We start from the raw sequence: 27,418 nt of genomic DNA, 5'->3' as shown, positions 1-27,418 counted from the left end.
TCAGTTTCCTCATCTGTAAAATGAGCTGGAGAAGGAAACAGCAAACCACTACAGTATCTTTGCAAAAAAAACCCCAAAAAACAAAAAACAAATTGGGTCACAAAGAATACGACATGACTAATCAATGAGCAACAGCAATTTGAATCTAGCAAAACACCCTTGATCCTCACATAGCATTAAGACTGCTGGCTTACACAAAGTGTCATTTAGCATGAAAATGATCCATTCCTATGGAGCCTCCATATGATGTCTTAACTACCTTAATCCTCTAATTATATTTTCCCAAGTGGTTTGTCAGATAATTTTAAAATCACTTTATTCATACTGATTTATTGTAATTTATCTCTTTCTACACCAACTGCAATAACCCTGGATCAAATATTACCTCTCACTTAAACAACAACTACTACTACTACTACTACTACTACTACTACTACTACTACTACTACTACTACTACTACTACTACTACTACTACTACTACTACTACTACTACTACTACTACTACTACTACTACTACTACTATACTCCCTTTCCCAATCCAATCTATGTTAGTATATCATATTCTACCATTGTTTTAAATTTTTAAAAACTAATGAATAAAATCTAATCTTCTTAACATGGAATTTAAGGTCCCCTTCTATCCAACTCCAACCTACCTTTTCATTCTTATGTTAAGCTGTTACCTTTTGTGTACTATGCTCCAGCCAAAATGTATACTTTACCATTTCCTAATTTCTACCTGCCAAAATCTTTTCAAAACCCCTCTAAAATGCTACTTTTCCCATGAAGCCTTCCTGTTCACTGGTAAGAAATTACTTCTTTTCCTATTCTGAATGACCATAGCATTTGTTTATGCTTCCCTTGACATATCTTGCCTTGCACTGCAAATTACTTGTGTAATTATCTCCACTATCAAAAATGTAAGATCCTGTAGAACAGGGACCTTTCTTTAAGAGGTAGGAGAAAAACCTCATGACTTGGGAATCAAGTACTTTTTCCTGTATTTATTATCTTATGACCTTGGGCAAGTCACCTCGCTCATCTGTAAAATGGGAATTATTCAGAAAGCGCTCTAAACCATAAAGCACTATATAAGATAATGGTGACACTAATATTAGTAATCATCTCCCAAGCACTCAACAAAATAATAAATGCCTGTTCAGCAAAAGTAAGTCCCTATTATGTGCAAAACAATGCTGCTGGGAAGATATATATATAAAATCTAGCCTTAGGCACTTTGATACATACATATACTATACACACACATTTATATAAAGATATACTTGTTATTCAGTTGTTTCAGTCGTGTGCAACTCTTCATGAGCCCATTTGGGGTTTTCTTGGCAAAGATACTGGACTGGTTTAACATTTCCTTCTCCAGATCATTTCACAGATGCAGAAACTGAGGCAAACAGGGTTAAGTGACTTACCCAAGTCACATAGCTATTGTCTTGGGGCAGCTAGATGGCGCAGTGGTTAAAGCACCGGCCCTGAATTCAGGAGTACCTGAGTTCAAATCCGGCCTCAGACACTTGACACTTACTAGCTGTGTGACCCTGGGCAAGTCACTTAACCCCCATTGCCTGCAAAAAACAAACAAACAAACAAAAAAAAAAAAAAAACATAGCTATTGTCTGAGGCCAGATTTGATGTGGGGACTTCCCAACTCCATTCTACCTACTCCATCACCTAAGCAGCGCGCAATACATGCATACATACATACATACCCCCCCCACACACACACACACACGATAGTCATGTCCAGGCATAGTTTTCAAATCTATCTATATAATATCTAGCAGAATGCTACTTGCAAACAGATCTTTAATAAAAATGTATTGCTAAGGGTCACTTGTCAAATGACTTCAGCATTTTCTCAAAAGGAACTACTATACTATTTCAACCATTTCTGTAGCTATTTCCTCTATTGATATGGACTGCATATCCTCCACATCTTAAAAAGACAGTTTTGTGAGTAGCAATGCCCAAAAAATGCATTAACTGGTAATGTGATAATAAGGCTTTCAGCACTTAAATAGGCTAATGCTCATAACGCAGAAATATGTGGTCAAGGATTGGACCCATCATACTCATAGCCTTTCCCACTTGGTAGGACCTGCCAAAGTTTATAGTCCTCTAACATACTAGCCTGGGTCAACCTTCCCAATCACAATGAGCCAATAGAACTTAAGTAGAGGAAAAATGAACAGTCTATAATCATGACCTTTAGGAGTATAAAAATGTTGTCAATATATAATTATAATACATAATTATGCATATGGTGGCATCTTCATAATACAAAAATAATTGAAAGAAATCCAAAACAGAGAAATTTTTCTGTGATCCCAAGGTATTGAAATCCAAATTCCAGGTAATTATCCCCACATAAGCCAATTAATTGTCCTGTTTCAAGGCTGTGGACTAGATCCTTAATTTTGTTTAGACCATTAAACTTTACTGTACAAAATGAGTGTTCTAATCACCTACACTAGTTGACTCACAGCCTAGTTCTACTAGCTAAGCCTACCATGTTGTGCCAAGTATATGCTGGAACTTGGGAGCCATAGGTGTGATGTACTATACAGATAATTTCTGGCCATGGCAAGACAATTTCAATTTACAAAATCACATTAGCAGTTTGGGAAACAAAAAACCGGTCTATGGGCAAATAACAGTAACAGACAAATAAAAGATGTGCTTTCATTACATAAGGTAAGTTTTAGAAAAAGTTAATTTAGAAAAAATTTGAACTAAAAATCCTATGAAAATAAATGTTGAAAACTATCCTTACATGTAACTGGAAAATAATAAAATACTTTTACTAATTTAAAAAAAAGAATACTGCATTCGGATTAGCTCGTTTTCATGTGTAAACTGTAACTCTTAAGTAATCAGCCAGTGATGAACAAGAGGAGGGTCCATTTCGAGTTAGGGACTAGGGATTAAAAACAAGGGCTGTGAGCCTGAACTCTGTACTTGCTGGCTGTAGCACTTATTTACAAGTCTCCATTCTGGGAGAGAATGAAAATAAATGAGCCTTTGACACATACACACACAAAAAAAGTTAATTTAACGGCTAAACTCAAAGGACCTCAGAAACAGAGGGGCTTCAAGTCACCTGGTCTAAAACACACTTCATGTGGAAGTCTCTTCCACAATATTCCTGAGTGAGGTCTTCCAGTCTCCTCTTAAGAGGCTTTCCAGGTTAAGTATATTCTGAGGTAATCAATTCTACTATCTGTTTCTGCAACATCCATCCCCTGCTTCTAATTATGCATTCTGGATCCCTATGCTATATGACAACCTTTCAAATACTTTAAAACAACCACCGAACATTTATTCAGTTTCAATGTGTCAAGCTAGTCTCCCAGACCTACAAAGATAAAAGTGAGAGCCCCTTCCCTAGAGATACTTACAATCTACTGAGAGAACACATGTACATATTTAAATCTGTAATACACAAAAACAAAATGGGGGCTGGGGGGAGGGGAGAAATAGAAGCTAAGAGACCAGGAAAGACTTTATACAGAAGATAGTGCATAATGGAAACCAGGGATTCTAAAGGTAGAGTGTTTTCAAAGAACCAAGGGACAAATAATGCAAAGGCATGGAGGCAGGATATAGAAATGGCACAGTATATTTGGCTAAACCATACACAGGATGCATGAAGGAGGACAATGTGTAACAAGTCTAGAAATGTGGGATGGATGGGGGTGAAGAACTTTAAAAACTAAACATTAGCATTTACAGCTCATCTTATAGTAATAGGGAACCATTAGAATTTATTGAGTAATAACCAAAAAGGAAAATATTGGATGTTGGAGGGGATGTGGAACACTAATCCACTATTGATGGAGCTGTGAAGCAATCCAACCATTCTGGAGAGCAATTTGGAACCATGCCCAAAAAACTATAAAACTATGCATATACCCTTTGATCCAGCAATACCACTGCTAGGTTTATATCCCAGACATACCCCAAAAAAGAGAAAAAGACCTATTTGTACAAAAATATTTATACCAACTCTTTGTAGTGGCTAAGAATTGGAAATCAAAGGAATGCCCATCATTGGGGAATGGCTAAAAAAGCTGTGTGTGATGTTTAAAATCTATATTGTGTAATCGCCTTAAATTAGAAGCTTTAGCACCAGTCTTTGGGCATTGAACATTTATTAAAGCATACGGGTATTAACATGGAGTTCAGAAAGTTAAGAAAAGTTAAGAAAAACTCTCATAGAGTTCCAGCCTGGTTGGGTTCCTCCTCAAGTCCTCCTCCACAAGCCTGCTTTAATCAGGAACTCTCTGGCAAGCTGATTGTGGAAGCTTTTTATAGGTCTGGAACAGAGGCGGTCCTTACACACTGCTTCAACCTGATTGGTTGGCGTCATCCAAATCCATTGGTTTTGAAGGTGTTCTCAAGTTGAGTTCACAGTCTAGCTTCTGAGAACTATACCTTCTAACTTGAAGTAGGCTAATCAGCGGTCAATCACTCTCACTTGATTCAATCAGTCTAGATTATCTCCAGGTGGTCTTTGAATATCTGCTAAATCCCATTATTTCATCACATGTGATATATGATGGTGATGGAATATTATTGTGCTATAAGAAATGACAAGCAGGATGATTTCAGAAAGACCTGGAAAGATTTGTATGAACTGATGTAGAGTGAAGTGAGCAGAACCAGGAGACCACTGTGCACAAAGACAGCCATATCATTTGATGAAAAACTGTGAATGACTTGACTATTCTCAGCAATACAATGATCCAAGACAATCTCAAAGGACTGATGATGAAGCATACTATCCACCTCCAAAGAAAGAAGTGATAATAGATTGAATACAGACTGAAACATGCTATTTTTCACTTTCTTTCATTTTTTCTTTTATTAAAGTTTTCTTATACAAAATGAATAATATGGTTGTTTTACATAATTGCACATATATGTGATAGCTTACCACATCAGGGAGGAGTTAGGGGAGGGAGGGAAGGAGGGATAAAATTTGGAACTCAAAACTTGAAATAAAAATGTTTATTATTTTAAAAATAAAAAACCACATTCTAGGATTAAAAAAATTTGAGTATAAGAAACATGGTCAGATTTACTTTTTAGGAAAGTCACTTTAGGAATTGGGTAGAGGAAAAAAAGGAATTAAAAAAAGTCAAATTAGAAAACCAGATAAAAAATAATGAGGGCAAGAAGTGGAATGGTGGTCCTGTGGAAAGTAGGCACAAGATATGCGAAATGTTGCAAAGACAGAATGAACAAGACTTGGAAATTAATTGGATGTGTAAAACAAAGATGCAGTGATGATTATGGTGAAGACAGGAACCCAAATGACTGGGAAAATGGTAGCACATTCAACAAAAATTGGCAAGGTTAGAAGAAGGACAGGTTTGGGAAAGGAGAGACATAAGTTCTGTTTTGGAGAAAGGTATCAATTTGGTTCTGTTTTGTCCTAGAAGGATTAAGAGAAGTTGCAAAGAAGCAAATTTAGGCCCAGGCAGGAAGAATTTCCTCTAACAATTATAGTTATCAAAAGGTAATGGGGGCAGCTAGGTGGCACAGTGGATAGAGCACTGGCCCTGGATTCAGGAGGACCTGAGTTCAAATCCGACCTCCGACACTTGACACTTACTAGCTGTGTGACCCTGGGCAAGTCACTTAACCCCAATTACCTCACTAAAAAAACAAAACCAAAAAAAAAAGAAAAAAAAGAAGAAGGTAATGAACTGTCAAGAAAGAGTGGGTCCCCCTCCTTTCAAGGTGTCCAAGCAGCTTGAGGCTGGACAAACACTGTTGGGTATATTATTTTAGGGATTCCTTTCACCTATGGATTGGACTAAAAGACAGCTGAGATTCCTTCCAATTCTCAAATTCTGTCATTCTGCACATGCTGAGCTTGAGATGGCTACAATGGGATATCCATTTAGAAAGAGCCAATAAGAAGTTTATGATGAATGACTAAAGCTGAAGAAAAGCTAGTATCTCTAGACTAGATATACAGGTCTGAAAATAATTTGCACAGAGATGATAATTAAACCCGTGGAAGCTGATGAGATCACCAACACAGAGAAAAGGATCTGGAATAGAGCCCTGGGGTCCACCCACAGTTAAGAGGGCAGGAGATGGACAATGATCCAGCAAAGAATAACAAGAAGTAGTCACATGGGTAGAAGAAAATAAGAGAAAGGTAACAAAAATCTACAGGATAGAATATTCAAAAGGAAAGGTCAAGTAGCAGTTGTCAAATGCTGCCAAAAGGTCAAGAAAGGCAAGTAGAGAAAGTGCCATAACATTAGACAATTAAAAGATCATTGGTGGGGCTGCTAGGTGGCGCATTGGATAGGGCGCCGACCCTGGATTCAGTAGGCCCTAAGTTCAAATCCAGGCTCAGACACTTAACAATTACTAGCTGTATGACCCTAGGCAAGTCAATTAACCCCAACTGCCTCACCAAAAAAAAAAAAAGAAAGAAAGAAAGAAAAGATCATTGGTGACTGTGAAGAGGGTAGTTTCAAGTTGAGTGATAAGGTAGGATGCCAGACTGAATAAGAATGAAATACAGTGAGAAGAAAGGAGACCAAGTATAAAAGACCTTTTCCCCTAGGAATCTGGCTGAGAATGGAAAGAGAAATTAAAATATGGTAGTTTGAAATTTATATAGAATGTAGAGATCAGTTCCTGAGGTGGAGGGGAGGGGGGGATGCAGAAACATTAAAAGTAAGCAAATAAGGAGAGATGCATAGGGCAGAGGTGGAAGAGACAAGTTCCTTGTTAAGTCAGGAAGGAGATAAAACCAAGAGAATATATATATAGAGAGAGGTTGCCCTTGGATAGAAGGGTCCCGACTCCCATTTGGAATAAAGGAAGAAAGAATGACAGGCAACATCAAAGGTTGCAAAAATGTAAAGGAGAGAGTCTGTGGTAAATGGCCTCTATTTTCTCAGTAAACCATGAGGCAAAATCCTTGGCTTTGACGGTCAAGGGAAAGAAATAGTGTGAGGAGTCTTGAGAAAAGAGGGTCGGAAAAACTTATCTTCTACGTGATAAATGGAAAGAAGGGCAACCTTTATTAAGCACTTTCTATGTGATAGCCACTATGCTAAGCACTAAGGATAGAAAGAGAAGAGACAGTCCCCTACTTTCAAGTACTTTCAAGTATTATCCCCATTCTATTGAGGGAGACAACATATACAGAAGTTATCAGCTCTAAGTCAAAAGGAAAGGTCCCATGGCCTTGGCAAAGCACATGACAACTATTGCTGTTTAGTGATTTCAGTCATGTCCGACTCTTCATGACCCCATTTGGGGATTTCTTGGCAAAAATACTGGAATGGTTTGCCATCTACTTCTGCTCATTTTACAAGATGAGGAACTGAGGCAAATGGGGTTAAGTCACATGCCCAGGATCACACAGCTGGTAAGTGTCTGAGGCTGGATTTGAACTCAGGTCTTCCTGACTCCAGGCCCAGAACTCTATCCACTGTGCCACCTATCAGCCCTGTAGATGATGACTCTTCTTTAATGTCATTTCCACTGATAAAACCACATCCCTTTGTGATATTGAAAAATTGGAAAGTGCCAATGACTTTGGTGGCAAGAACTTTCTTTTCTGGATGTGGCTATAGTACCCATAGGAGCAGTTCCCAGGCTGCATCTCCCTAAGGGGTTGCTTCCCAGGATAATGGCTGAAGACACTGAGCTATAAGCACTGGCTGCCGTCTTTTCTTCTAACCAAGCATCAAAATGACATCACTATGTTGGTGTCAAGGTACAATGTTTCTGACTGTGACTGATGAAGACCACTATAAGATTAGAAGTCTCTGCTGCAAATCAGGCACAAATACCGACATTGAGTGCAATCATCTGTGAACAAAAAGACATGCACCAACTCTCCCTCCAATTTAGTCTTGGCCTTTTCCAGTTAAATAATTTACCATCAGTGTTGTGGTTGACCTCAATGCCGTTTTTGTCCTCTTTAAAGGCATACTAAAACACTGCTGAAAATATCATGCTAGAAAGTATGGGAGCAAGTACACAGCCCTGCTTCACTCCACTGGTGAATGGGAAATCGTGACAGCATCATCCATTATTCAAAACCCATGCAAGTATGCCATCATGCAATTAGTGTATAATACTGATGAATTTCTCCAGGCAACCAAATTTTGCTATGATCTTCCAACAGGTCCTGGAAACTGACAGTATCAAAGTCACTGGTCAGACCAGTACTGTATACAGAGTTCTGTTCTGCTCCTGGAATTTCTCCTGGAGTTGTCAGGCAGCAAACATCATGCCAACTGTTCCTTAGCCCTTTCTGAAGCAACAGTGGCTCTTGGGTAGATGATCATTTTCCAGGTGAAAGATCAGCCTAATAAGGAGGACTCTGGTAAGAATCTTGTGGGCAAAGATTAAGAGAGAGACCCCTCTGTGATTGTCACAGGACAAACTATTTCCTTTTCTTGGAGGCATCCTTGAATTCCTGAGAGATAACCTCCCCTTTCCATATAACCCAGAAAATGCCCTGTAAATCTCAGCTGAAATAGAATCAGAACCAGGAGCTTTGCCACCCAAAAGGAGCCTAGTGCCATTCAAGACCTCTTCTTCAGCTCAAAGTTTACTAGAGAGGGACTGACTTCAACTTGAGTTATACAGTCAATGACTTCAGCATCTCCATAAGGGCCCCTTCTCCACAAGAGTTGTTTCCCAGGATGATGGATATAAAGGTTGGTTTAAAAAAAAAAAAGTAGGGCCAAGGAAATAAGGGGAGAGTGCTGCCACTTCCTAGGTTCGTGTTTATACAAATAGAAACAAGCAAACAACAAAAAAAATAATAGTCTCTACCCTCAAGAAGCTTACATTCTAATACTCTAATGGGAGAAATAAAATATATAAAAGGGAGCTAAAAAGCAGGCAGGTGAGCAGATGAGTGGTAGGCAGAAGGTATTAAGGTACTCTATCTATATCTGGAGTCAGCTATATAGCTGGGAAGGGAATGAAGTATGTGTTAAGGGCTAAAATTCTAGCTAAACTGTCTAAAATATCTAATGAGTGGTCGCCAATAAATTATAAGCTTTAGCAAGAGTTAGACTTTTAAGCATTTATTAAGGAAAAGAAGAATTTGGTAAAGAGAGAGAGAAAGGCCTAGATTCCTATCTATTAAAGGGAGAGCACATTTCTAGCTCCGCTCTCCACCAGAGTCCAAAGGAAAGAGCCTGAGACCGAGCGCCCGTCTCTTCCTTCCTCCTCCCACTAGTCCGCGTCACTTCCTGACTCCTGGTCTTGCCCTCAAAGACCTTCCCTTCATGGGCAGAACTCTTCTACAGTAAGTATCCAGCAGGTGGCGTTATTCCAATCGTTACAGTCCCCCCTGTTGTTCCTCAAGAAACAAAATGTTTCCTTGACGGAACAGTAAAAAGAATATAATAACTATTGCTAACTAATAATATGTGAACAACAATATAGAAAAGGAAGAGAGGAAAGTTTTGTCCAGAGGGGCGATTTTTTTTTGTCCTCATGAACCGACGCTTTGACATTAGTCTTGCAAAGGGAGGGCCTCTGCAGAGAATACACGTTACAGATGGTGTATATTATAACAGAAAGAGAAAAAACACAACAAAAACAACAAATCAAAACTGTTCATTTAAAGTCTCTGAAAGTCTTTTCTCAGATGTCCTCTAGGTGTAGTCGTGGAATGGAAGTCTTTTCAGGGGTTGATGTGTGGATGCTGGTAATCAGCCAGGAAAATTTCCTACAAAATTGAGCTTAACACAACTTTAAAATAGCTTTGTCAATAATCAAATCAAACAATGAAAGTTCTCAATAACATGTCTAAGGGAATTCAGAATCTTAGTTGTTACACATGAAACATATAATAAAACAAAAATTGAACCATTCTTTAAAATTATAATATTACTATAGTCCCCCCCTTATGGAGGGTAATTGAGAAGACAATTGCTGCGATATTAATTATTAAAAATAATTTTTTATCTTTGTTTCATCACTTTTTGCATCATCTGCCTAATTATCCTCATGCCATTATGAGAAATTAAAAAATCTAATATAATTGGTAACAGGTGTCAAGGCCAAATTCAACACTGTATTTATCATGACACCTGAGATAATTATGGGGGTTACCATAAAAGAACAGAGAAATGATAGGATATGAGCATTCCCACACTTGAGCAATATGTACTGCCCATACAGTATGCCAGGCTTAAAATAGGTGGATGGAATATACGTCCATGCCACCGAACATATTGGAGGAAACTGAGTCAGACTTAATCAGATGCATGGGATTGAGATGGTCCATGGCATCAGGCATATAGGAGGGAGCATAGAAGCCAGGTGTAGAAGTGAGATGGGTGGGATGAATACTTCCAGCCATCTGTACAATATTGTGGGGAAAAATAAAATAAAATATTAAACCAAGAGAATCCAACCTCAACATTTGTCAAAAGCCGTTCCCTTGGCCATACCTTGACTTCGTGCATGTCTCCCCTCATGTGACAGTTCAGTGTCTACTCTTGCATGTATTCCTCTTGTGATTGGATGGCATCTTGGCCAACTGGCATCTGATAACTCAGAATAAAGGCAATTAATGTCTTAAATGATAAGTTCCCATAATCCAAGTCTCATATGGATTTAAAAATTGAGGATAATAAATGATTGCAAAAAATGTGAATACATCTTGACTCAGAACACAATATATAATTATGCAACAATTTCAAATAATACCCCTTTTTTTTACTTAGTATACAATTACTTTTTTGAAAAATCTGAACATATTTAAATAAAAGTTAAAGCACAACACAATCTCAAAGACAACTTTTACAAATGTTCCCCTCTTTTTTTTTTTTTTGGAATATGCTTATCAAAAATAATACTTCTAGAATCAATTTACACTTGCCATGGCAAACAATTTGCCAGGGAAATGCTTTAAAGAGTTTGATCAAATAATCAGTTGAGAAAAAAAATAACAAAAACAAACAACTCAGAATATGGGAGCACAATACTCCTAGAATTAACATTGTATTATGAAATCAAAACCATGTTTCAAAATTAGATAGATGAATGAATAGAAGAAAATACACGTGGAATAATAAAAGACAATGAAATTCAAACTAGGGAAATCTAAATGAATATGAACTTAATATTAATAAGAGTATTACAAAATATAAACTTGATCGCATGACTATAAAAAGCTTTTACAAATATTCTCCTTGTTTTAGAAACTAAGTATAAGACACGATCTCAAAAGCATGAAAATCTCTATGAAAATAAACCCATACCATTAATTTCAAAATGTAGGTGTAATAGCATAGAAATTCTATGTAACCTCTGAACTGACATTAATACTCTGAGTGAATTCAGAACACTTCTGATTTCGGTATCTAAAATCCCCAATACTCATATCAATACCTTGCTGCTTACTTCTACATTTCTGTAAAATATATACCCTTCCATGGCAAAAGAAGCAGAGTCTTGAACTATGTTGATGATTGTCATTCTTATACAGCTTAAATTTTTCTTCTTTAACCCCTCTATATTGTCTGTCAGCCTTTTCACCATACAAATGCTTTATAAGATTACTAATTAAAGACAAAAGCAGGTTAGCAAAATTATGAACAAAACGAGCATATCTGGAATTTAAAGAGCTTTCTAAGATTGTCTCAAAAGCACAGCCAGGCCGGGGAAGGGCTGAGCCTGAAGCTGCAAATGCAGGTAGAAAAAGTTTAGCATGCGCACCAGATCTCTGGACTTCCCAGGCAGGGGAAGCTATGGGCTTGGCCATAGGAGGAGTAGAGGGTGGGGTCTGGAGAGGAGGGGAGGGACCAGAGCAATTTGAATCAGACTTGATTTTGAACTCAGGCCTGGATTCCTCTTCCCCCACTTTGCCTCCAGGTGCTAGGGGATTAAAAGCTTCTAGAGGGTGGGTCATTGCCTCCAGGCATGCAAAATTAGAGCAACAATTAGTGTTAGAATTGGGAAAAGCTGCAGGAATCTCTTCAGGTTTCTCTGAAAAAGCATGGTTGGGAGAGGGAGAGATATTTCCTTGTGTGAGTAAGTTGCTGGCTCTTTTAACAAAAAGAAAAAGAAAAATAGAAAATCCACAAAAACAAAGCATTAACATGATCTTATCTCCCATTTGTCTGGTTAAACAGACTAAAATCAAAAATAGGATAATTAGGGAGTTTAAAAGGTCCATTTGAAAAAATTTAAAGGGAAAACACCAGGCAATTCAGCAGTACTTAAGATTTAAAGGGTTAGGGTAGGGAAAATTTCTTACCCAACCGGAAGATCAGAAGTGAGGTTCAGCTTTCCTCTTCGTGGTCAGCCATCTGTTAAGGGCTAAAATTCTAGCTAAACTGTCTAAAATATCTAATGAGTGGTCGCCAATAAATTATAAGCTTTAGCAAGAGTTAGACTTTTAAGCATTTATTAAGGAAAAGAAGAATTTGGTAAAGAGAGAGAGAAAGGCCTAGATTCCTATCTATTAAAGGGAGAGCACATTTCTAGCTCCGCTCTCCACCAGAGTCCAAAGGAAAGAGCCTGAGACCGAGCGCCCGTCTCTTCCTTCCTCCTCCCACTAGTCCGCGTCACTTCCTGACTCCTGGTCTTGCCCTCAAAGACCTTCCCTTCATGGGCAGAACTCTTCTACAGTAAGTATCCAGCAGGTGGCGTTATTCCAATCGTTACATATGGCTAGCCTAAACAGGTCTCCAAAACAGAAGCACTGGAAGAAACTCACTAACAAGAGAAAAGGTATGGCTTAGCAGGGAAAAGTTCCCTGGTGAAAAGGTCCTAGGCAATGAAGGAAGGGCACAGGATAAGGAAGGCAACTGAGACAGAAGGCCAAAGAAACAATTAATTAGAGAGGAATAAAAGGACTTAGCTTGTTGCAGTGAGTGCCCAGTTGAAATTAGATAATATATTTGTAGTAAAACTAGTCAGTGATGCTGCATGACTTTCTCCAGACACATTAAGATCCGAGTAAGTAAGAACATAGGAGACAGGCAGTGGGAGCATTCCAAAATTGGGATTTGGCAAGGCATTAGTAGCCAGAAGTCAGAAAAACAAGGAAGGTGAAGGGTACAGGAAATAACTAAAGGGTCAAAACTGGAAAGGATGAAAGTAAAGCCAGAACAAGGATGATAGTTGGGAAACTACTGAGAAGTGGAAGATCTGGCAGTAGTGAGGACAAAGAACAATTTTAAGAAAAAAAAAGAGAGAAGGGAGGAATTTCAGAGTTGTTGATCATGGAATTGGAAGAGTTCTAAATGATAAGATCACGGATGAATAACTTAAGTAGAACAGAGGAACAGGTCAAGACAGCTATCGTGGTAAGCTCCAAGTCTTAGCTCCAGACTAAACACCCCTAGTTCTTTCAAATGAGTCTTTTGTGGCAAAGTCTCCAACACCACCATCACTACGGTCAGCTTCCTCTGGCCATCTTCCACTTTGCCAATGTCCTTCCTACCATATGGTACCCAGAACTGAAAATAACTGAAAATGCCTTTAAAGATGGGACAAAACTATTAAGTTAATTTTCCATACAGATATAAAGATTATCAGAATTTTTAGAACTGGCTGATACTGAGTGTTATAGATCCTCAAATTCGTTAGTTTTTCTCCAAATATATGGCATAAATAGTGGTAATACATTTCAGTTTGTTAAACTGCATTAGTCAAATCGAAGCTGCATAGCGTTTCTTTTAAAGTATCTTAACCATGTGCTAAATTATCAGATTATTAAAACAGATGAGAAAAAGGAAGGGGGAAAAAACCCAACAAATCCCACAGCAGTTGCTAAATATAAATTTCTTCAATGTTGTCTACACCCAGCTAGCTGGGTAGTGGAAGGGGTAGAGGAGGAAACCGTTCAACAGCTACATTTAGACATGGGGAAATGATGGAGGTGGAAAACTAAATGGGTGCTGCACATAACCAGCTTCCAGGGCTGCTAAAAGGTAAAGCTACTAGGTTTCAATAGTACAAAGAGTAATAATAAAAGACATTATGATCCCCAACCAGCTACAGCAGCTATGAGAGTGCCAGTGACTGGCTACTTCTCTTGAAGGTTAAGGACAGCCTAACCATCAACATACTTTTTTTACTTAGTTCCTAAGTAACAGGAAAGAAAAGGCTGTTGGTGATACTGAAAGACAAAGTGGTTTCTGCTAAAGAAATCTAACTTGGGAGACTCATTCCCTTGCCACCCATTATATGAAACATTTGATGAGTTCTTCAACCATTCACAACCTGAATTCTCCTATTATAGTCAGCTGTGAAGCAAAATCCTTTTATGTCAACTATAATCATTGGATATCCTTTTCCTTATATTCTTTGTTTCTAATATTTTTTGTGAAGTTCCCATACAGATCAAAATATTCACAGCAGCATTTCTGTGTTAGCAAAGAACTAGAAACAAAGTAGATGTTCACTGATAGAGAAATAGCAAAACAAATCATAGCACATAAATGTAATGCAGTATTACTATGCTAGAAAAAAAAATATGAAGATTGTATAGAAGCATGGGAAGAGAAATGAAATGATAGAAAATGAAGAAAAACCAGGAAAACAAGATACAAAATTATGTGAAACAAACTTCACTATTTTAATTTAAATCTGTCAGACATTTTAATTGTTATCATAAGCAATTACAGGGAGAACTGTTGAACTGGCAGAGTTATCCTTTTGCCAGCAAAAGAGCTATGATTACAAGCAATTTCCAACTAGTACATATAGCATAACGAAGGGCAGTTAGGTTGAATTACTTGTTACTAAGTACAAGAAAAACATTCCACCCTTATGTGGAGATTTGGACAGAGTATGCAGTTCCCTAATATTGGTCATCACTGTGATAAGAGGAACACTGGTGAAAAGAACGTATTAATTATGAAGGGATCATTTAGCAGTTTGGATTCTCAGGGGCCTAATACACACATTTTCAAAATAAATCCTTATAAGTAGGAACCTTTGGCCTGAATTATTTAACTAGAGGGGATGGGAGAGGGAAATAGAATAATTATTTATATATTGCCTACCATGTGCTAGGAATTGTGCTAAGCACTTTACAAATATCATCTTATTCGATTAGAGGATCTTCTAGCTCTTTAGGCTTTCAGTGGCTACAACTATGTAAACAGAAAGAATGGGGGAAAATGAAACTGAATAATATGTAATTTTAATGGCCAAACCTGTTCTTGAAGTGATAAGAAAACACATCCCTCTCTTGGGGGGGTGGGGGGAGGGAGTAATAGATGAGTACTGATGTGGAATATAACACATACTGTTAAATTCAGTTAATATGCTAATTACTTTTAATCAATTGCTCCCCTCAGCCCTTTCATTTTTATTTCTTGTTACAAGGAAAGGAATGGCTAGTTGAGGACAGAGGTGGTAGAGATATTTTGAGATGACAAAATGAAGATGATATAAAAACAAAAAAAAATACTTTTCAAAGTTCTGAAAAATTAAAGTTTGGTTTCATTAGGCAAGACAGAGAAGATGAAAAGTAATAATAAAAGTAAGAAACTGTGCAGTACAACACAAGATATTGACTGAAGAAGACAAACTGAGGTACATATTAGGCAATACAGAATATATGCTGACTAACTGATATACAGACAAAGAAATGCCAACAGTACAAGTCAATCTGATTTAGAAATTGGGTCCATGTCACAGTAACACTTCTTTATGGTTACCCATGGACTTCCTGACTTCTCAGACTATCAAGAGAAATTATCACTGAAGACGACTAAGGACTTTCGTGTATTTATTACTGTACTAGGTGCTGTTAAAAAAAAAATTAACTAGATAGAACCTGCCCACCTTGCTTAGAGTGCTATTTATCACTCTTAGTCATAAATTATTTAACTAGAAAGGGCCTTACTAATCATCTAATCCAGATGCTTATTTTACAGAAGAAGAAACTAAATTACTTTCCTCTTCTAGGCTTTATCTATCAAAAGTCACAGAATAAGTGGCAAGTAAGAATTAAAAATTAATACTTATCTCTCCTCTCCCCCCATACTTTTAAGAGTATATAGACCAGGGGCAGCTAGGTGGTGCAGTGGATAAAGCAAGGGCCCTGGATTCGGGAAGACCTGAGTTCAAATCTGGCCTCAGACACCTGACACTTACTAGCTGTGTGACCCTGGGCAAGTCACTTAACCCCCATTGCCCCACAAAAAAAAAAAAAAGAGTATATAGACCATATATTAGTAGAACCCAGTTCATATTATCTGGAAGATATTATGTGGATATATTATATGAAAGGGGAACAAGGATCAAACAGAATTAGAGTCAAGAAGTAGGGCAGGGCAATGAAAGATGAAGAATCAAGATTTAATTAAGAGTAAAAATTGGGGGTGAAGAGGCAGAATTCAAAAAAAGATGAAAAGTTGTTACTTAAGATACATCATAGTGGAGGAATAGAACTATACAGTTTTTTTTAAACTGCATATTTGCAAATCAACAAACACATTAATATGAATACCCAAGTACTGACATGGCACAGGTTTATGAACAAAGTCAGAGGGAAACACAAGCCTGTAAAGGAGGGAAGTGGGTTAAAATAAGGGACTCCCAATGATACTGAAGTAGAATGGAACACATAAAAGGATAAACTAAACTGAACAAAATGCAATCAAGAAAGAGCAAGCTGAATATTGGTCTAAAATCAGAGTCTGAGTTGAAGGAGGATCTAAAGTAATTAAAAGTCACAGTGAGGATTTAAAAAAACAAACTTTAAAAAAAAATCTTGTTCTTAAAAAGAGATGAATCCAACTAGGAATAAAGAAATGTTCCATTCAAAATAACTATCAAATACAAAAAACACCTGAGAATTTTAATCTGCCAAAGCACTCACAATATCTACATAGATTCAATTACAAATACTATTTACTTTTTATCTGTAAACAGGATGGAAAGGTCTTCTGACACTTAAGGTACAATGGCAAAGCTAATGGTTAACTCTTCTTCTCTCTCATTTCCAGTAATAACATATTAGTTTGTGACAGTGAGAATGCTTTTGAATGACAAGAATTTTCTTCTGAGTGTTCAATAGATGTGCTATGGCACCTGGGAGTAGATTCCAAGCTGTATCTCCATAAGGGTTGTTTACCAAGATGAAGACTGCAAATACTGAGCTATAAACATTGCTATTCAAAAGGCTCTTGGGTTCAAGATTCTGGACTGTCTCCATGAGGATCTGAGAAGAGATGTCAAGAAGGTGGTAGTGGTTCAACTTGCCTGGCACATGCTCTCATCTTCCCCTTAGGATTCCCTGATCCTTTAACTAGGCTGGTTTGCCTGCCCTGTAGGTAGCAATTGGTGGGGATGGCTAACCCCACCTTCCCCACATGAGTTGCTTCCATGGATGATGGCTCTAAGAGCTAGGTGGGAAACAGGACCAATAATCTGGGAGGGGGATGTGAAGGGGAGATGCTCCAACTGAAAGGGTTCTTTTGTCTATCTACCTGTTGGTGGCAGTTGGTCAGCAGTTTTTGCTAGTGGTAATAAGAAGTTGGGTCCCATTTTCCACAATGATTTCTCCTCTCAATGACTTTAAGAGAGGCTGGAAGCAGTCCCCAATAGTCTGGAGAATACTGCTATTCTCAAGCCTCTTGGATCCAGGGTCATGGGCTATCTCCTCCACCTGAGTCAAAGGGGAGATGGTGGTCAAAGTGGTAGTAGTGCTTCAACTTGTCTAGCATATGCTACTCCTTCCTCTCAGGGTGTCCTGCACTGCTGCTCTAGTTAAACTAGCTTGCCTGCCCTGTGAGTGGCAGTTGTTTGACAGATAGTGTGGATGTCCAGCTCCTTCTCCATAAGGGTTGCTTCCTGGAATGAAGGTTGTAAAGATGGAAGTAAGACTAGTGAGGAGGCATGGGGCATGGGGGGAAACCTGCTTCTATTCTCACATGGATAGGTAAAAATTATAATACCTGAAAGATAAGAATAGTTCAGGTTGAAGGCTTTAAACAGAGGATTTTATATTTGATCCTGAAGGCAATAAGGAACCATTGCGATTGAATGACTTGGGGGGGGGGGGGGAGTGTGAAATGGACAGATTTCCACTTCAAGATTATTTTAGGGGCTGAGTGGAAGACAGATTGTAATAGAGAGAGATTTAAGGCAGAAAGCCCAACCAGAAAGCTATTCCAACAATCTAGGCATGAGTTCATGAAGGCCTGGATGAGGGGGAGAGGAGAGGAAAGGGATAAATATGAGATGTAGTGAAGGTAGAAACAGCAACATCTGGCATGTTAACATGTTAGATTGGGGGGAGGGGGAGTGCATGTAAGTGTGAGCATGGGTGACTTGGAGAATGGTGGAACACTTCACAGTAATGGGGAAGTTCAGAAGAAGAAAGAAGGGGGAATAAAATGAGAAATAAAGATAATATAAACATAAAAATATCAACCAATAAAGTTTATTTTTTTAAAAAAGATACACTAGCTGGGCAAGTCACTTAACCCTCAATGCCCCAAAAAGGAAAAAAAAAAAGATAGTGTTTTCCCTCATTGTAAAATTCACATTTTTCTTTTGGATCATAAGCTATATTGACTAATTATATACCCTTAGGTACATGCAGACACACGTGTGGATCAAAATATCATTCAAAAAGAGTGATGGAAATAAAAGCCATAGTAACATAACTTCTATGATTCAATAATCAAGGAGGTTATTTTCTCAAGATGAAACATTTAATAAGGTTAACATACCCTACATGAAATCCCTACAAGATTCTAGGTGGGTTTTTTTTTAATCTCCCAACACCCTGCTTAGGGCCACCCTGCCTAGGGCATGTTCAGATGGCTCTATGATCTCATCAATGTGGGTATTCCTTCCTACAATACAGATAACAAAACATTAATGCTTGCCTATCATGTATGACTCCTGTTCATGCCTTCCCAGTTTGCAACAGTGGGTCTACTCAACATGCTAGAGGCCTTCCTAACATTCTCTTGACATCATGACACCAGCTCTCCACTGCACCAGCCATTCATTAGCCCATATTTTCCCCCTCATACATTTATCTGATGACATCCATCACACTAATTCTTCATAATTCCTTGCTTATAAGCTATAGCAACCAGCTTAGACCCCCCCTTCAGCTCTTTGGCAAGTATGGGTTGCTTTATTCTCTGTACACTAGGTGCCTCACACAGTACCTGGCATATAGCAGGCAGGTAATAAATATCCAATTAATTGATTGTGCCTTTTCATTGCCCTTGAAGTAATATTCTAATTTCAATTCTTCAGAGACTATTGTACTCCATGACTTGCAGACATAGATCACAGGAAAAATACTTATAGTAAAAAAATATATATTTTTGCTTTGGAGATGTTTGTAAACATTAAAACTACAGTTTCTCAAAGATTATGCAGCCTGTTCTCTACCTGTTTAATTCTGTGCCCAATTCATTTCTGTATGCAGTGTCTTGTCATAGATATAGTACAGATAAACAAGATCTATAGAAAATACCTTCATATGCATATCACAATCTAAACCAATGGTCTACAAACTTTTTTGATGGAGTACTATCAGTAAAAAATTTTTGAATACACACACCTCTAATATAGATTTAGAAATATATATGTATACATGTGTGCATATATAGCCACTACACTATTAGATACCAATATATTACATAAGGGGGCAGCTAGGTGGCACAGTGGATAGAGCAGTGGCTCTGGATTCAGGAGGACCTGAGTTCAAATCTGGCCTTAGACACTTGACACTTACTAGTTGTGTGACCCTGGGCAAGTCACTTAACCCTCATTGCCTTGTCCCCCACTCCCCAATTGTGTAAGAACTAGTAGATAACAATAGCCAGAGTTTATCACTTTAAGGTTTGCACATGTTATCTCATTTGATCCTCACACCAACCCCATGAGATAGGTGTTATTTATTATTATCATCTCCATTTTACAGATGAAATAACTAAGACACAGAAAGGCTAAATGATTTGGCAAAGACACACTGCTAGTAATCTAGTAAGTGTCTGAGCCAGGATATAAACTTAGGTCTTCCTTGTTCCAAGTCCTATATACTGTTCACTGTGTCATCTAACTGCCTCAAAAAACAGAAAGTAAAGATTATGATAGAGATAAAATATAAAATATTTCTACTTTTAAACTTTCTTAGCAGTAAAGAAACCCTTTTTGCTTTCACTAAAAATATTAGTAACAGAATTTTCATTATTTTCAAAAACTCCCTTTCTGTCCTAAGAGACAGGGCCAACTTGCAAATAATAATTATTTGCAAATAATTAGTCCACAGGATCACAGGTCTAGACTTGGAAGGAGGAAAGGAACAAGCATTTAGAAAGTGCCTACTATGTATCAGGCACTATGATAGTCATTTTGCAAATATCTCATTTGATCCCCATAATACTAAGAGGTAACACTATTACTATCCCCATTTTACAGTTGAAGAAACTGAGGTAGACATAGGTTAAATGACTTGACCAGGGTAACACAGTAATTAATGTCTGGGAATAAATTTGAACTCTGGTTTTTGTGATTTCAGGCCCAGTGAGCTCAATTCACTGTTCCACCTAGCTGTTTCTGGGACCTTACATATCTAGTCCAGTCTTTAGTGAATGGTATCATTTCTTAATTCCCAATTCATGCGGCAGATATAAGCCCACCTTTCCAAGTGTGCAAATGACCATACAACCAACTCAAAGTAATGAGCAATAGAGATGGAAGGGGTGGGGTGGGATGTAAAATTTCCCAGTGGCATCTGCACAGCTTTTGCTTTGGGTGGCTTGATTACAGTTAAGCTTTAACTGCCCTCAGATGCAAATACTTCAGTACAAGAGGAAGACTGGAAACTTCCACAGAAGCAGAAGGGCAAAATACAAGAGTGTCTGAATAATAATGTGTGAAGAATAGGTATAGTTATGTTGGAGAAAGCCCTTCAACTGAAGCAGAAGACAGAACTTAAGCCGTCTTCCATATTCTGACTTATCACATACCACTTGGAATCATGCCAGGTCATGCCAGGGCTAGACCACTGGTCTACCCAACAGAAATTCTTCAGCTACTTGGTTTTTCCTGCATAGATAGTTGGGTCTAACTCCCAAGTAATTATGAATCCATTTAGGAGGTTCTACAATGTTCTGGGCTTTGATACAATCAGCACCATGTTGTCCACAAATAGGACTATCTAGAGACCCTCAATATCTCTGCAGAATCTCTACTCAACTTCAAATCTGTATTGGATCTCCCCTCCAACAAGAGTAAACATCTTTTTGAAGGCTATGTCCCTATTTGTTATATTTCAGTTAATATTAATTTTTAGACAGTCAAAAAAGACACTTGTGTCTTTCAAAGAAATCGTGTGTAATTTTAATATATGCATAAGAAAACATCATGTTCATGAGGGCTTTTAAGGTTACATTTTGCTCTACAACAAACTAAATGCTTAGTTTCCTTTTTAATAGTTGAATAACCACAATGGAATATTGCAATAAATTATGTGATAGTAAAGATGTGCTCAACAGTGGAATGTTATTTGCAAAAATCTGCTTCCTTCTAATACTATCATTAAAATGTCCTACTATAAAACCATGGATACTCTTCAACCTAGCAATATCACTACTAGGATGGTATCCTAAAAGAGATTATTTTTTTAAAAAGTTGAATTCGAAATTGGGGTGATGCCCATAAATTGGGGAATGGCTGAACAAATTGTGGGATGAGACTAGGATGGAACACTATTGTGCTGTAAGAAATGATGAACAGGATGCTATCAGAAGGACTTATGAAATATGCAATCCATCTGCAGAGAAAGAACTGACGGTATCGATAGTCTGAAGTATAATTTTTTTTTTGTTGGTTTCTTTTTCTAAAGTTTTTTTTGTCTGTTTTCTTTCATAACCTAATATGGAAATGTTTTGCACGACTGCACATGTATGACTTATAATGAATTGCTTGAGTTCTTAAGGGGGGGGTGGGGAGGGAGAGAGAAAGAGAAATTGGAACACAAAGTTTTAAAAATTGATGTGAAAATTTGTTTTTACATGTAACTTGGGAAAAATTCTAAACAAATAAATCAATGAATGAATGAAAATGTCCTAAATATATGTGCATTATTCTCATAAAAATTTTGTAGATGATGAAGTAAGCAGATGGGTTGGTAGTTATTGATGTTCTCTTGGTTACCTTTTTTGATAAAAATAAGGTCTGAGGGTATTTTTTGCTTGCCTCTGGTATCTCCTCTTCCTTCAGATACCTTGAAAATGAATCCATCAATAATACTGTGATAACTTCGGCACAGACCTCTTCTCTGTTTATATTTGTTGTAGTCTAACTGCTTTTCTCATATTGTTCTCCTTAGTGCCATTTTCACTTCTTCTATAAGCACTCCTTAGACTGGAATGTTGAGTCCAAATGTAATCACTCCACTGTTCCTGATGGTGAAAAAAGAGTTTGCTCTTTAAAAAAAGAAAAAAAAAACCTTCACAGATCTTTTCTATCTTTGCTCAGGGCCACAAAGATTAAAAAAAAAAAAAGTCTAAAGAGAGAGTTAAAGCCCCGTGTTCCTGATTCAAATTCAACACTCCATCAATTATGCCATGCTGCCTCTACTGGAAAAAGAAAATGACTTGGAGTCAGGATAAAAACAAATTCAAAACAACCTAATTATTCTCTGAACCTCTGTACTCATACTCACATTGCAGGATTGTTTGGTATAAGGTTCAAATAAGATAATCTATGAAAGGTATTTGCAAATCATAAATATAAATACCACTATTTCCACTATAACATACCACTTTCTCAGTACTTATCTAATTCAATACTCTTTCAACTGCCTTCAAAGCTTAAAGTGGCAGTATATTTACCTTAAGACAGAAGCTTCCTCAATAATAATACTGGGATACTTAAAAAAAAATCCTTCAACAAGCATAGAATTTGGCATCAGAAACCTTGGGTTCAAATCCCAGGTCCGTTATTTACTATTATTTACAAAATCACTGTGCGACATTGAACAATTCAATTACTCTTTGTGGACTAAAACTATGGTGCCTATAACTTTAAAGCAACAGTTTTTTTTGGTGACTAAAATAATTCCATTAGATAATATAATTGTGAAATTAATCTGAAAAAACCAAGATGATGTAAAGTGAATACATAATTTGACATAAATTATATTGCAAATATATATAAATAATTTATTTAAATAATTTCAACTTAAATAACAAGATATTTTGGAATTTTAATGAAATTTCAGTAAACAAGTAAATGACTGATCAAGGAAACCTAGGGAAACTGTATGAGCTGATAAAAAATGAAGAAAGCAAAACACTTAAGCAATATTGTAAAAACAACTAGGAAAGACTTAACTCTAATCAATGCCATAACTAATCACGACTCTAAAAGACAATGAATTGTGCTTCAATGATAGACCAGAGGTGCAAACTGAGACACATTTTCATATCTGGCCAATATGTGACTCTGTTCATCTTAACTATACTAGGGGATGGGGAAATTAGACTAGTGATAGTGTTGTCCCCAAAAAAACAATAAAAGTGGGAAAGGGAAGAGATGAGCATCAATAAAAATCATTTTTAAAAACTATGGAAGTTCAGAAGGAACCAGAGAAGAAAGAGAATGTTGTTACTTGTGTTAAATTTTATATATACTTAAACAAGCTATACATAATAAGAGATTTCACTTAGAATCCTTTTACTCTTTTTATATTGAAATGTTCCTATCTGTAAAGTTAATAATAAAATTTTACAAAAAATGTTTTTTAAAAGGAAATTGAGACATATAAAGATTCAAGTATTTCCTCATGTTTTACTGGCTGTGCCACTTCAATTAGTTTCTCAGTACTCCAAGAAACTCTTTAAACCTATAAATCATGCAACAGGTCCAGATCTACATTGGTAAAGGAAGTTTCCTACTGAGTGTTCCTCTATTTTAAAAAATCATAGGTCTGAACAAAAAAGAAAAGTTATGAAAGACAGGGTGACTTTCTGCATACAATGGAATAACTGTCCTTTTCTCATTGGGGGGAGGAGAGGGAAACAGGAAATCCTACACCTAGTATCCCTTCTCTCTACCTAATTGAAAAAAAGAAAATTAAATACCTTGTAAGTAAATATGCATAGTCTAGTAAAATCCTACGCTAGCCATGTCCAAAATATGTCTCATTCTGCATCTTGAATCAACCATTTTTTTTGTCAGGAGGAAGATACTGTTGGATCAAATTCAATGGTTGATCATTACTGCTAAGACTGTGCAAGAGAATCAAAGAGATCACATGTATATTTGGTCTGTTATGCCCTAAAGCCTAATTGTTTCCTTTAGAAATATCGTATCATATGGTAGACAGATAAGTTATGCTATACTGACAAGTTATAATACCTACTTCCATCATGTTACTCTTGGTCTTTTAAGATTTTAAATTTAATGCAAATAATAATACCAACAACCACCTGGATGCATTTTATACTTTAAGCTTGCTAGAGTTGAGACAGGCCTAGAGTTGGGCCTCCTCTGAATATTCAAATTGAACCCACTCTCTCCTAGAATCTGTATGAGACTGTGTCTCAGACTCTTGGGGGAATATTTGTACTAACTCTTCTTATAAGATCTTAGTAAATACTCATTTCTAAAACAAAGATTTTAAATTTAAACTCTCTAAGAATACTTTTTCATTACAGATAACATTTATAATAGTGTTTTACATATATTGTAGATCCAGTTCATCCTCTATCAGCAATATCTGTGCTACAAATCCATTCAAATATGTCATATCAGAGAATAAACATAATTTGTTCTTTTTCCTGTAGGGATAGTTAAGCTGAACTCGAGGGAAAAAATTTTTGCATCTCATTTGGAAGGTTCCATAATGTTCTAGGTCTAGATGTAATCAACACATCCACAAACAGGTGTAGATATAATAACAACAAAACCTAGTATTTAATATAGTATCTACTATGTGCCAGGCACTATGCTAAGCACCTTACAAATGTTATTTCATTTTTATCCTGACAACAACCCTGGGAAATAGGTCCTATTATATCCTTTTTGCAGTTGAAGACAATAGGCAAATACAGGTCAAATAACTGGTCCAATATCATAAACCTACAAAATCATCTAAGGTTGGATTTGAACTCAGGTCTTCCTATCCCAGTGCTGTACTCTATGCCACCAAGCTGCCTCATTTGGATCTTGAGGACACTGCAATCTGTAAGGAATTCTTCACTGCAATAAGATACCTTCCATTACACTGACAAATATCTTTATTGAGCATGTGTTCCCATTTTATACTTCATTTGATGTTAATACTGAGGATGGTCAGTAAGTTCTCTGTAGTGTCAACATATTTGAAAAGTGATAATTTTCAATTACTCTATGCTTCTCCCTGAAACAAAATCCAATGTTCTTCCAGTATTTTCACCAAAGCTGTTGACCAATGTCACAGAAGAAGTACAGCAAAGAGTGTAAGTCAAAAAGGAATTCTCTATAGAGTATGTCTTTCAGATTCTCCTTTCTGCGTATATCGTGATACCGGTTGTATCAAGCCTTGGAATACTGCAAAGCCTCCTGGACAAAATATATAACCACTCAAGTTTATTCTCACCACACAAAAACCAGGTGGACAAAGAATATCTATTATTAAGATTATGGCATGCAATTAATTAAATGGATGACATATTAAGCTCATCTATCACACCACAAGTGGACAATAAGTTGGCCCCAAAATTAAACTATGAGAGTGAGCTGAATGCCTTTGGGAAATCACAAAGCTCTTTTAATGACCCCAAACTACTCTCAGAAACCAAGGGCCATCTTTTAATATCAATATTCTTAGTAGTCATGTCATATGACTGCAAATCCTGAGACACTACATTCTCCAAGGAATTAAAAATGTTTCATCTCAGAGAAGTAGATGCTGAAAACCACATGGCAGTTGTGAAAAGGCTGTATGTAAAATAACAAAGAATAGCTACAATAAAGGATCTCATCAAATAAATATATAAACAAAAAAGATGGGCTGATTAACCACATGGCAAAGTTTAGAAATATTCCACAGACAGCTTATGTGCTCCATTAGCATCCTTACATCAAGAAGTGAAACCTTACATTCTTAAAGGTTGGGTGGATGCCCTGTGATGAATTTATGAGTGGACAAGGACAAGAGTCACAAAGGATGAGCAGCCACAGATGGCATGTGATCTAAAAAACATACACAACAATGAGATTATAGATCCATTAGAATATTTGAGTTGTCTTCTGGTAATTTTGACTGTGAATCATAGGATACTACTATATCTCTGTGGAATTAAAATTGTAGGTCACACAAAAAGCAAGAGACCTAGGACTGGTATAAATAAACCACATCGTATTATATACTATGAACTTTGGGCATGAAGAGGTACAAAATATGTATTACTGGAAAAGGTGGTGAACTAGTTTTATAATGAAAGCAAATGATAAATGATAGAATGGCTATATGTTACAATGTGATATGAAGAGATAAAAGGCTCCTAGCAAATTCTTCAGAAACCCTGTGAAAGATTTATGGGAGAAAATGGACAAGTCTCACAGGAAGAAAAGGCATGCCTGAGTTGCAATTTGTACCAGTGAAAGGAAAACTCACTTCACTAAGAATACGGGTTTAAAAAAATTTTTTTTTAATTTAAAATTTTTTTAAAAAAAATATGGGTTTGTTGAAATATATACTATTTCAGTTTAATCAATCTATTTAAGTAAAAAAATGGCACAAGCTGCCATTTCTTGATCCCACACAGCCCACTTTCTACCTCTACATTTAACAGTAGCCCTCATAGCTACAATGTACTACCCCATCCATCACCACCTATCTTTTGAAATCTCTTTTAAAAATTACCTCACCCGTGCCCCACCCCCCAGCAAAAAGTGATCCTTCCCATTCTCCTAACCTTTACCTCTTCCAACCGCTTATGCTTTAACCTGTATTACAGTGTTCTATGTACAAGATTTCATCTCTTTCCCATATTTATATCTAAAGATCTTACAGAGTAGGTACATAATAAATACCCAATTGAAGGTTTTGAGCCAAAAGACTGTTATTGGAGGGTACAAGGGGAATAAGACAAATATAAGAGAATGATTATTGAATAAGAAAAATTTTCTCACAGCAAAATGTATGGAAAGGGCTTCACTGAGAAGCTTGGAAAACTATATGCCTGCATAACAAAAGCAACACCTGATCTTGATATATACAGAAAAAAGGAATGTGTAGCATTAAATCTTTATTTGGCCCAACTAATTACTGCAGACTCAAGAATAATCTTTAATCAGAGATGTTACTCTCAGATCTACAAGCCTATAGCACTATGGGTTCTATTTCCTTGAGTCCTAATAGTCAGAACAATTACTAAATATTAAAATAGGATAAATTTCTTT

The 27,418-nt window shown here is 36.9% G+C and overlaps 2 protein-coding genes across 2 annotated transcripts in view; both read right to left on the bottom strand.

The window, feature by feature from the left end:
• Window positions 1–22,303, bottom strand: part of SIAH1 (siah E3 ubiquitin protein ligase 1) — a 41,897-nt gene extending 19,594 nt beyond the window's left edge. The window contains exon 1 of the mRNA XM_043986717.1: window positions 22,181–22,303. The gene's annotated coding sequence lies outside the window, so the exon portion shown is untranslated. The remainder of the gene's footprint in view (window positions 1–22,180) is intronic.
• The window catches only part of LOC122738987 (corepressor interacting with RBPJ 1-like), a 65,062-nt gene continuing 59,830 nt past the window's right edge, over window positions 22,187–27,418 (bottom strand). The window contains exon 3 of the mRNA XM_043980856.1: window positions 22,187–22,428. Within this exon, the coding sequence (XP_043836791.1) occupies window positions 22,309–22,428 (120 nt within the window). The 3' untranslated portion in view covers window positions 22,187–22,308. The remainder of the gene's footprint in view (window positions 22,429–27,418) is intronic.

Source organism: Dromiciops gliroides, chromosome 2 (assembly GCF_019393635.1).
Source record: "Dromiciops gliroides isolate mDroGli1 chromosome 2, mDroGli1.pri, whole genome shotgun sequence".
Classification (NCBI taxonomy): domain Eukaryota; kingdom Metazoa; phylum Chordata; class Mammalia; order Microbiotheria; family Microbiotheriidae; genus Dromiciops; species Dromiciops gliroides.
Note: the sequence above shows the minus strand (reverse complement) of the source record. Positions and strands in the feature narration are given on the sequence as shown.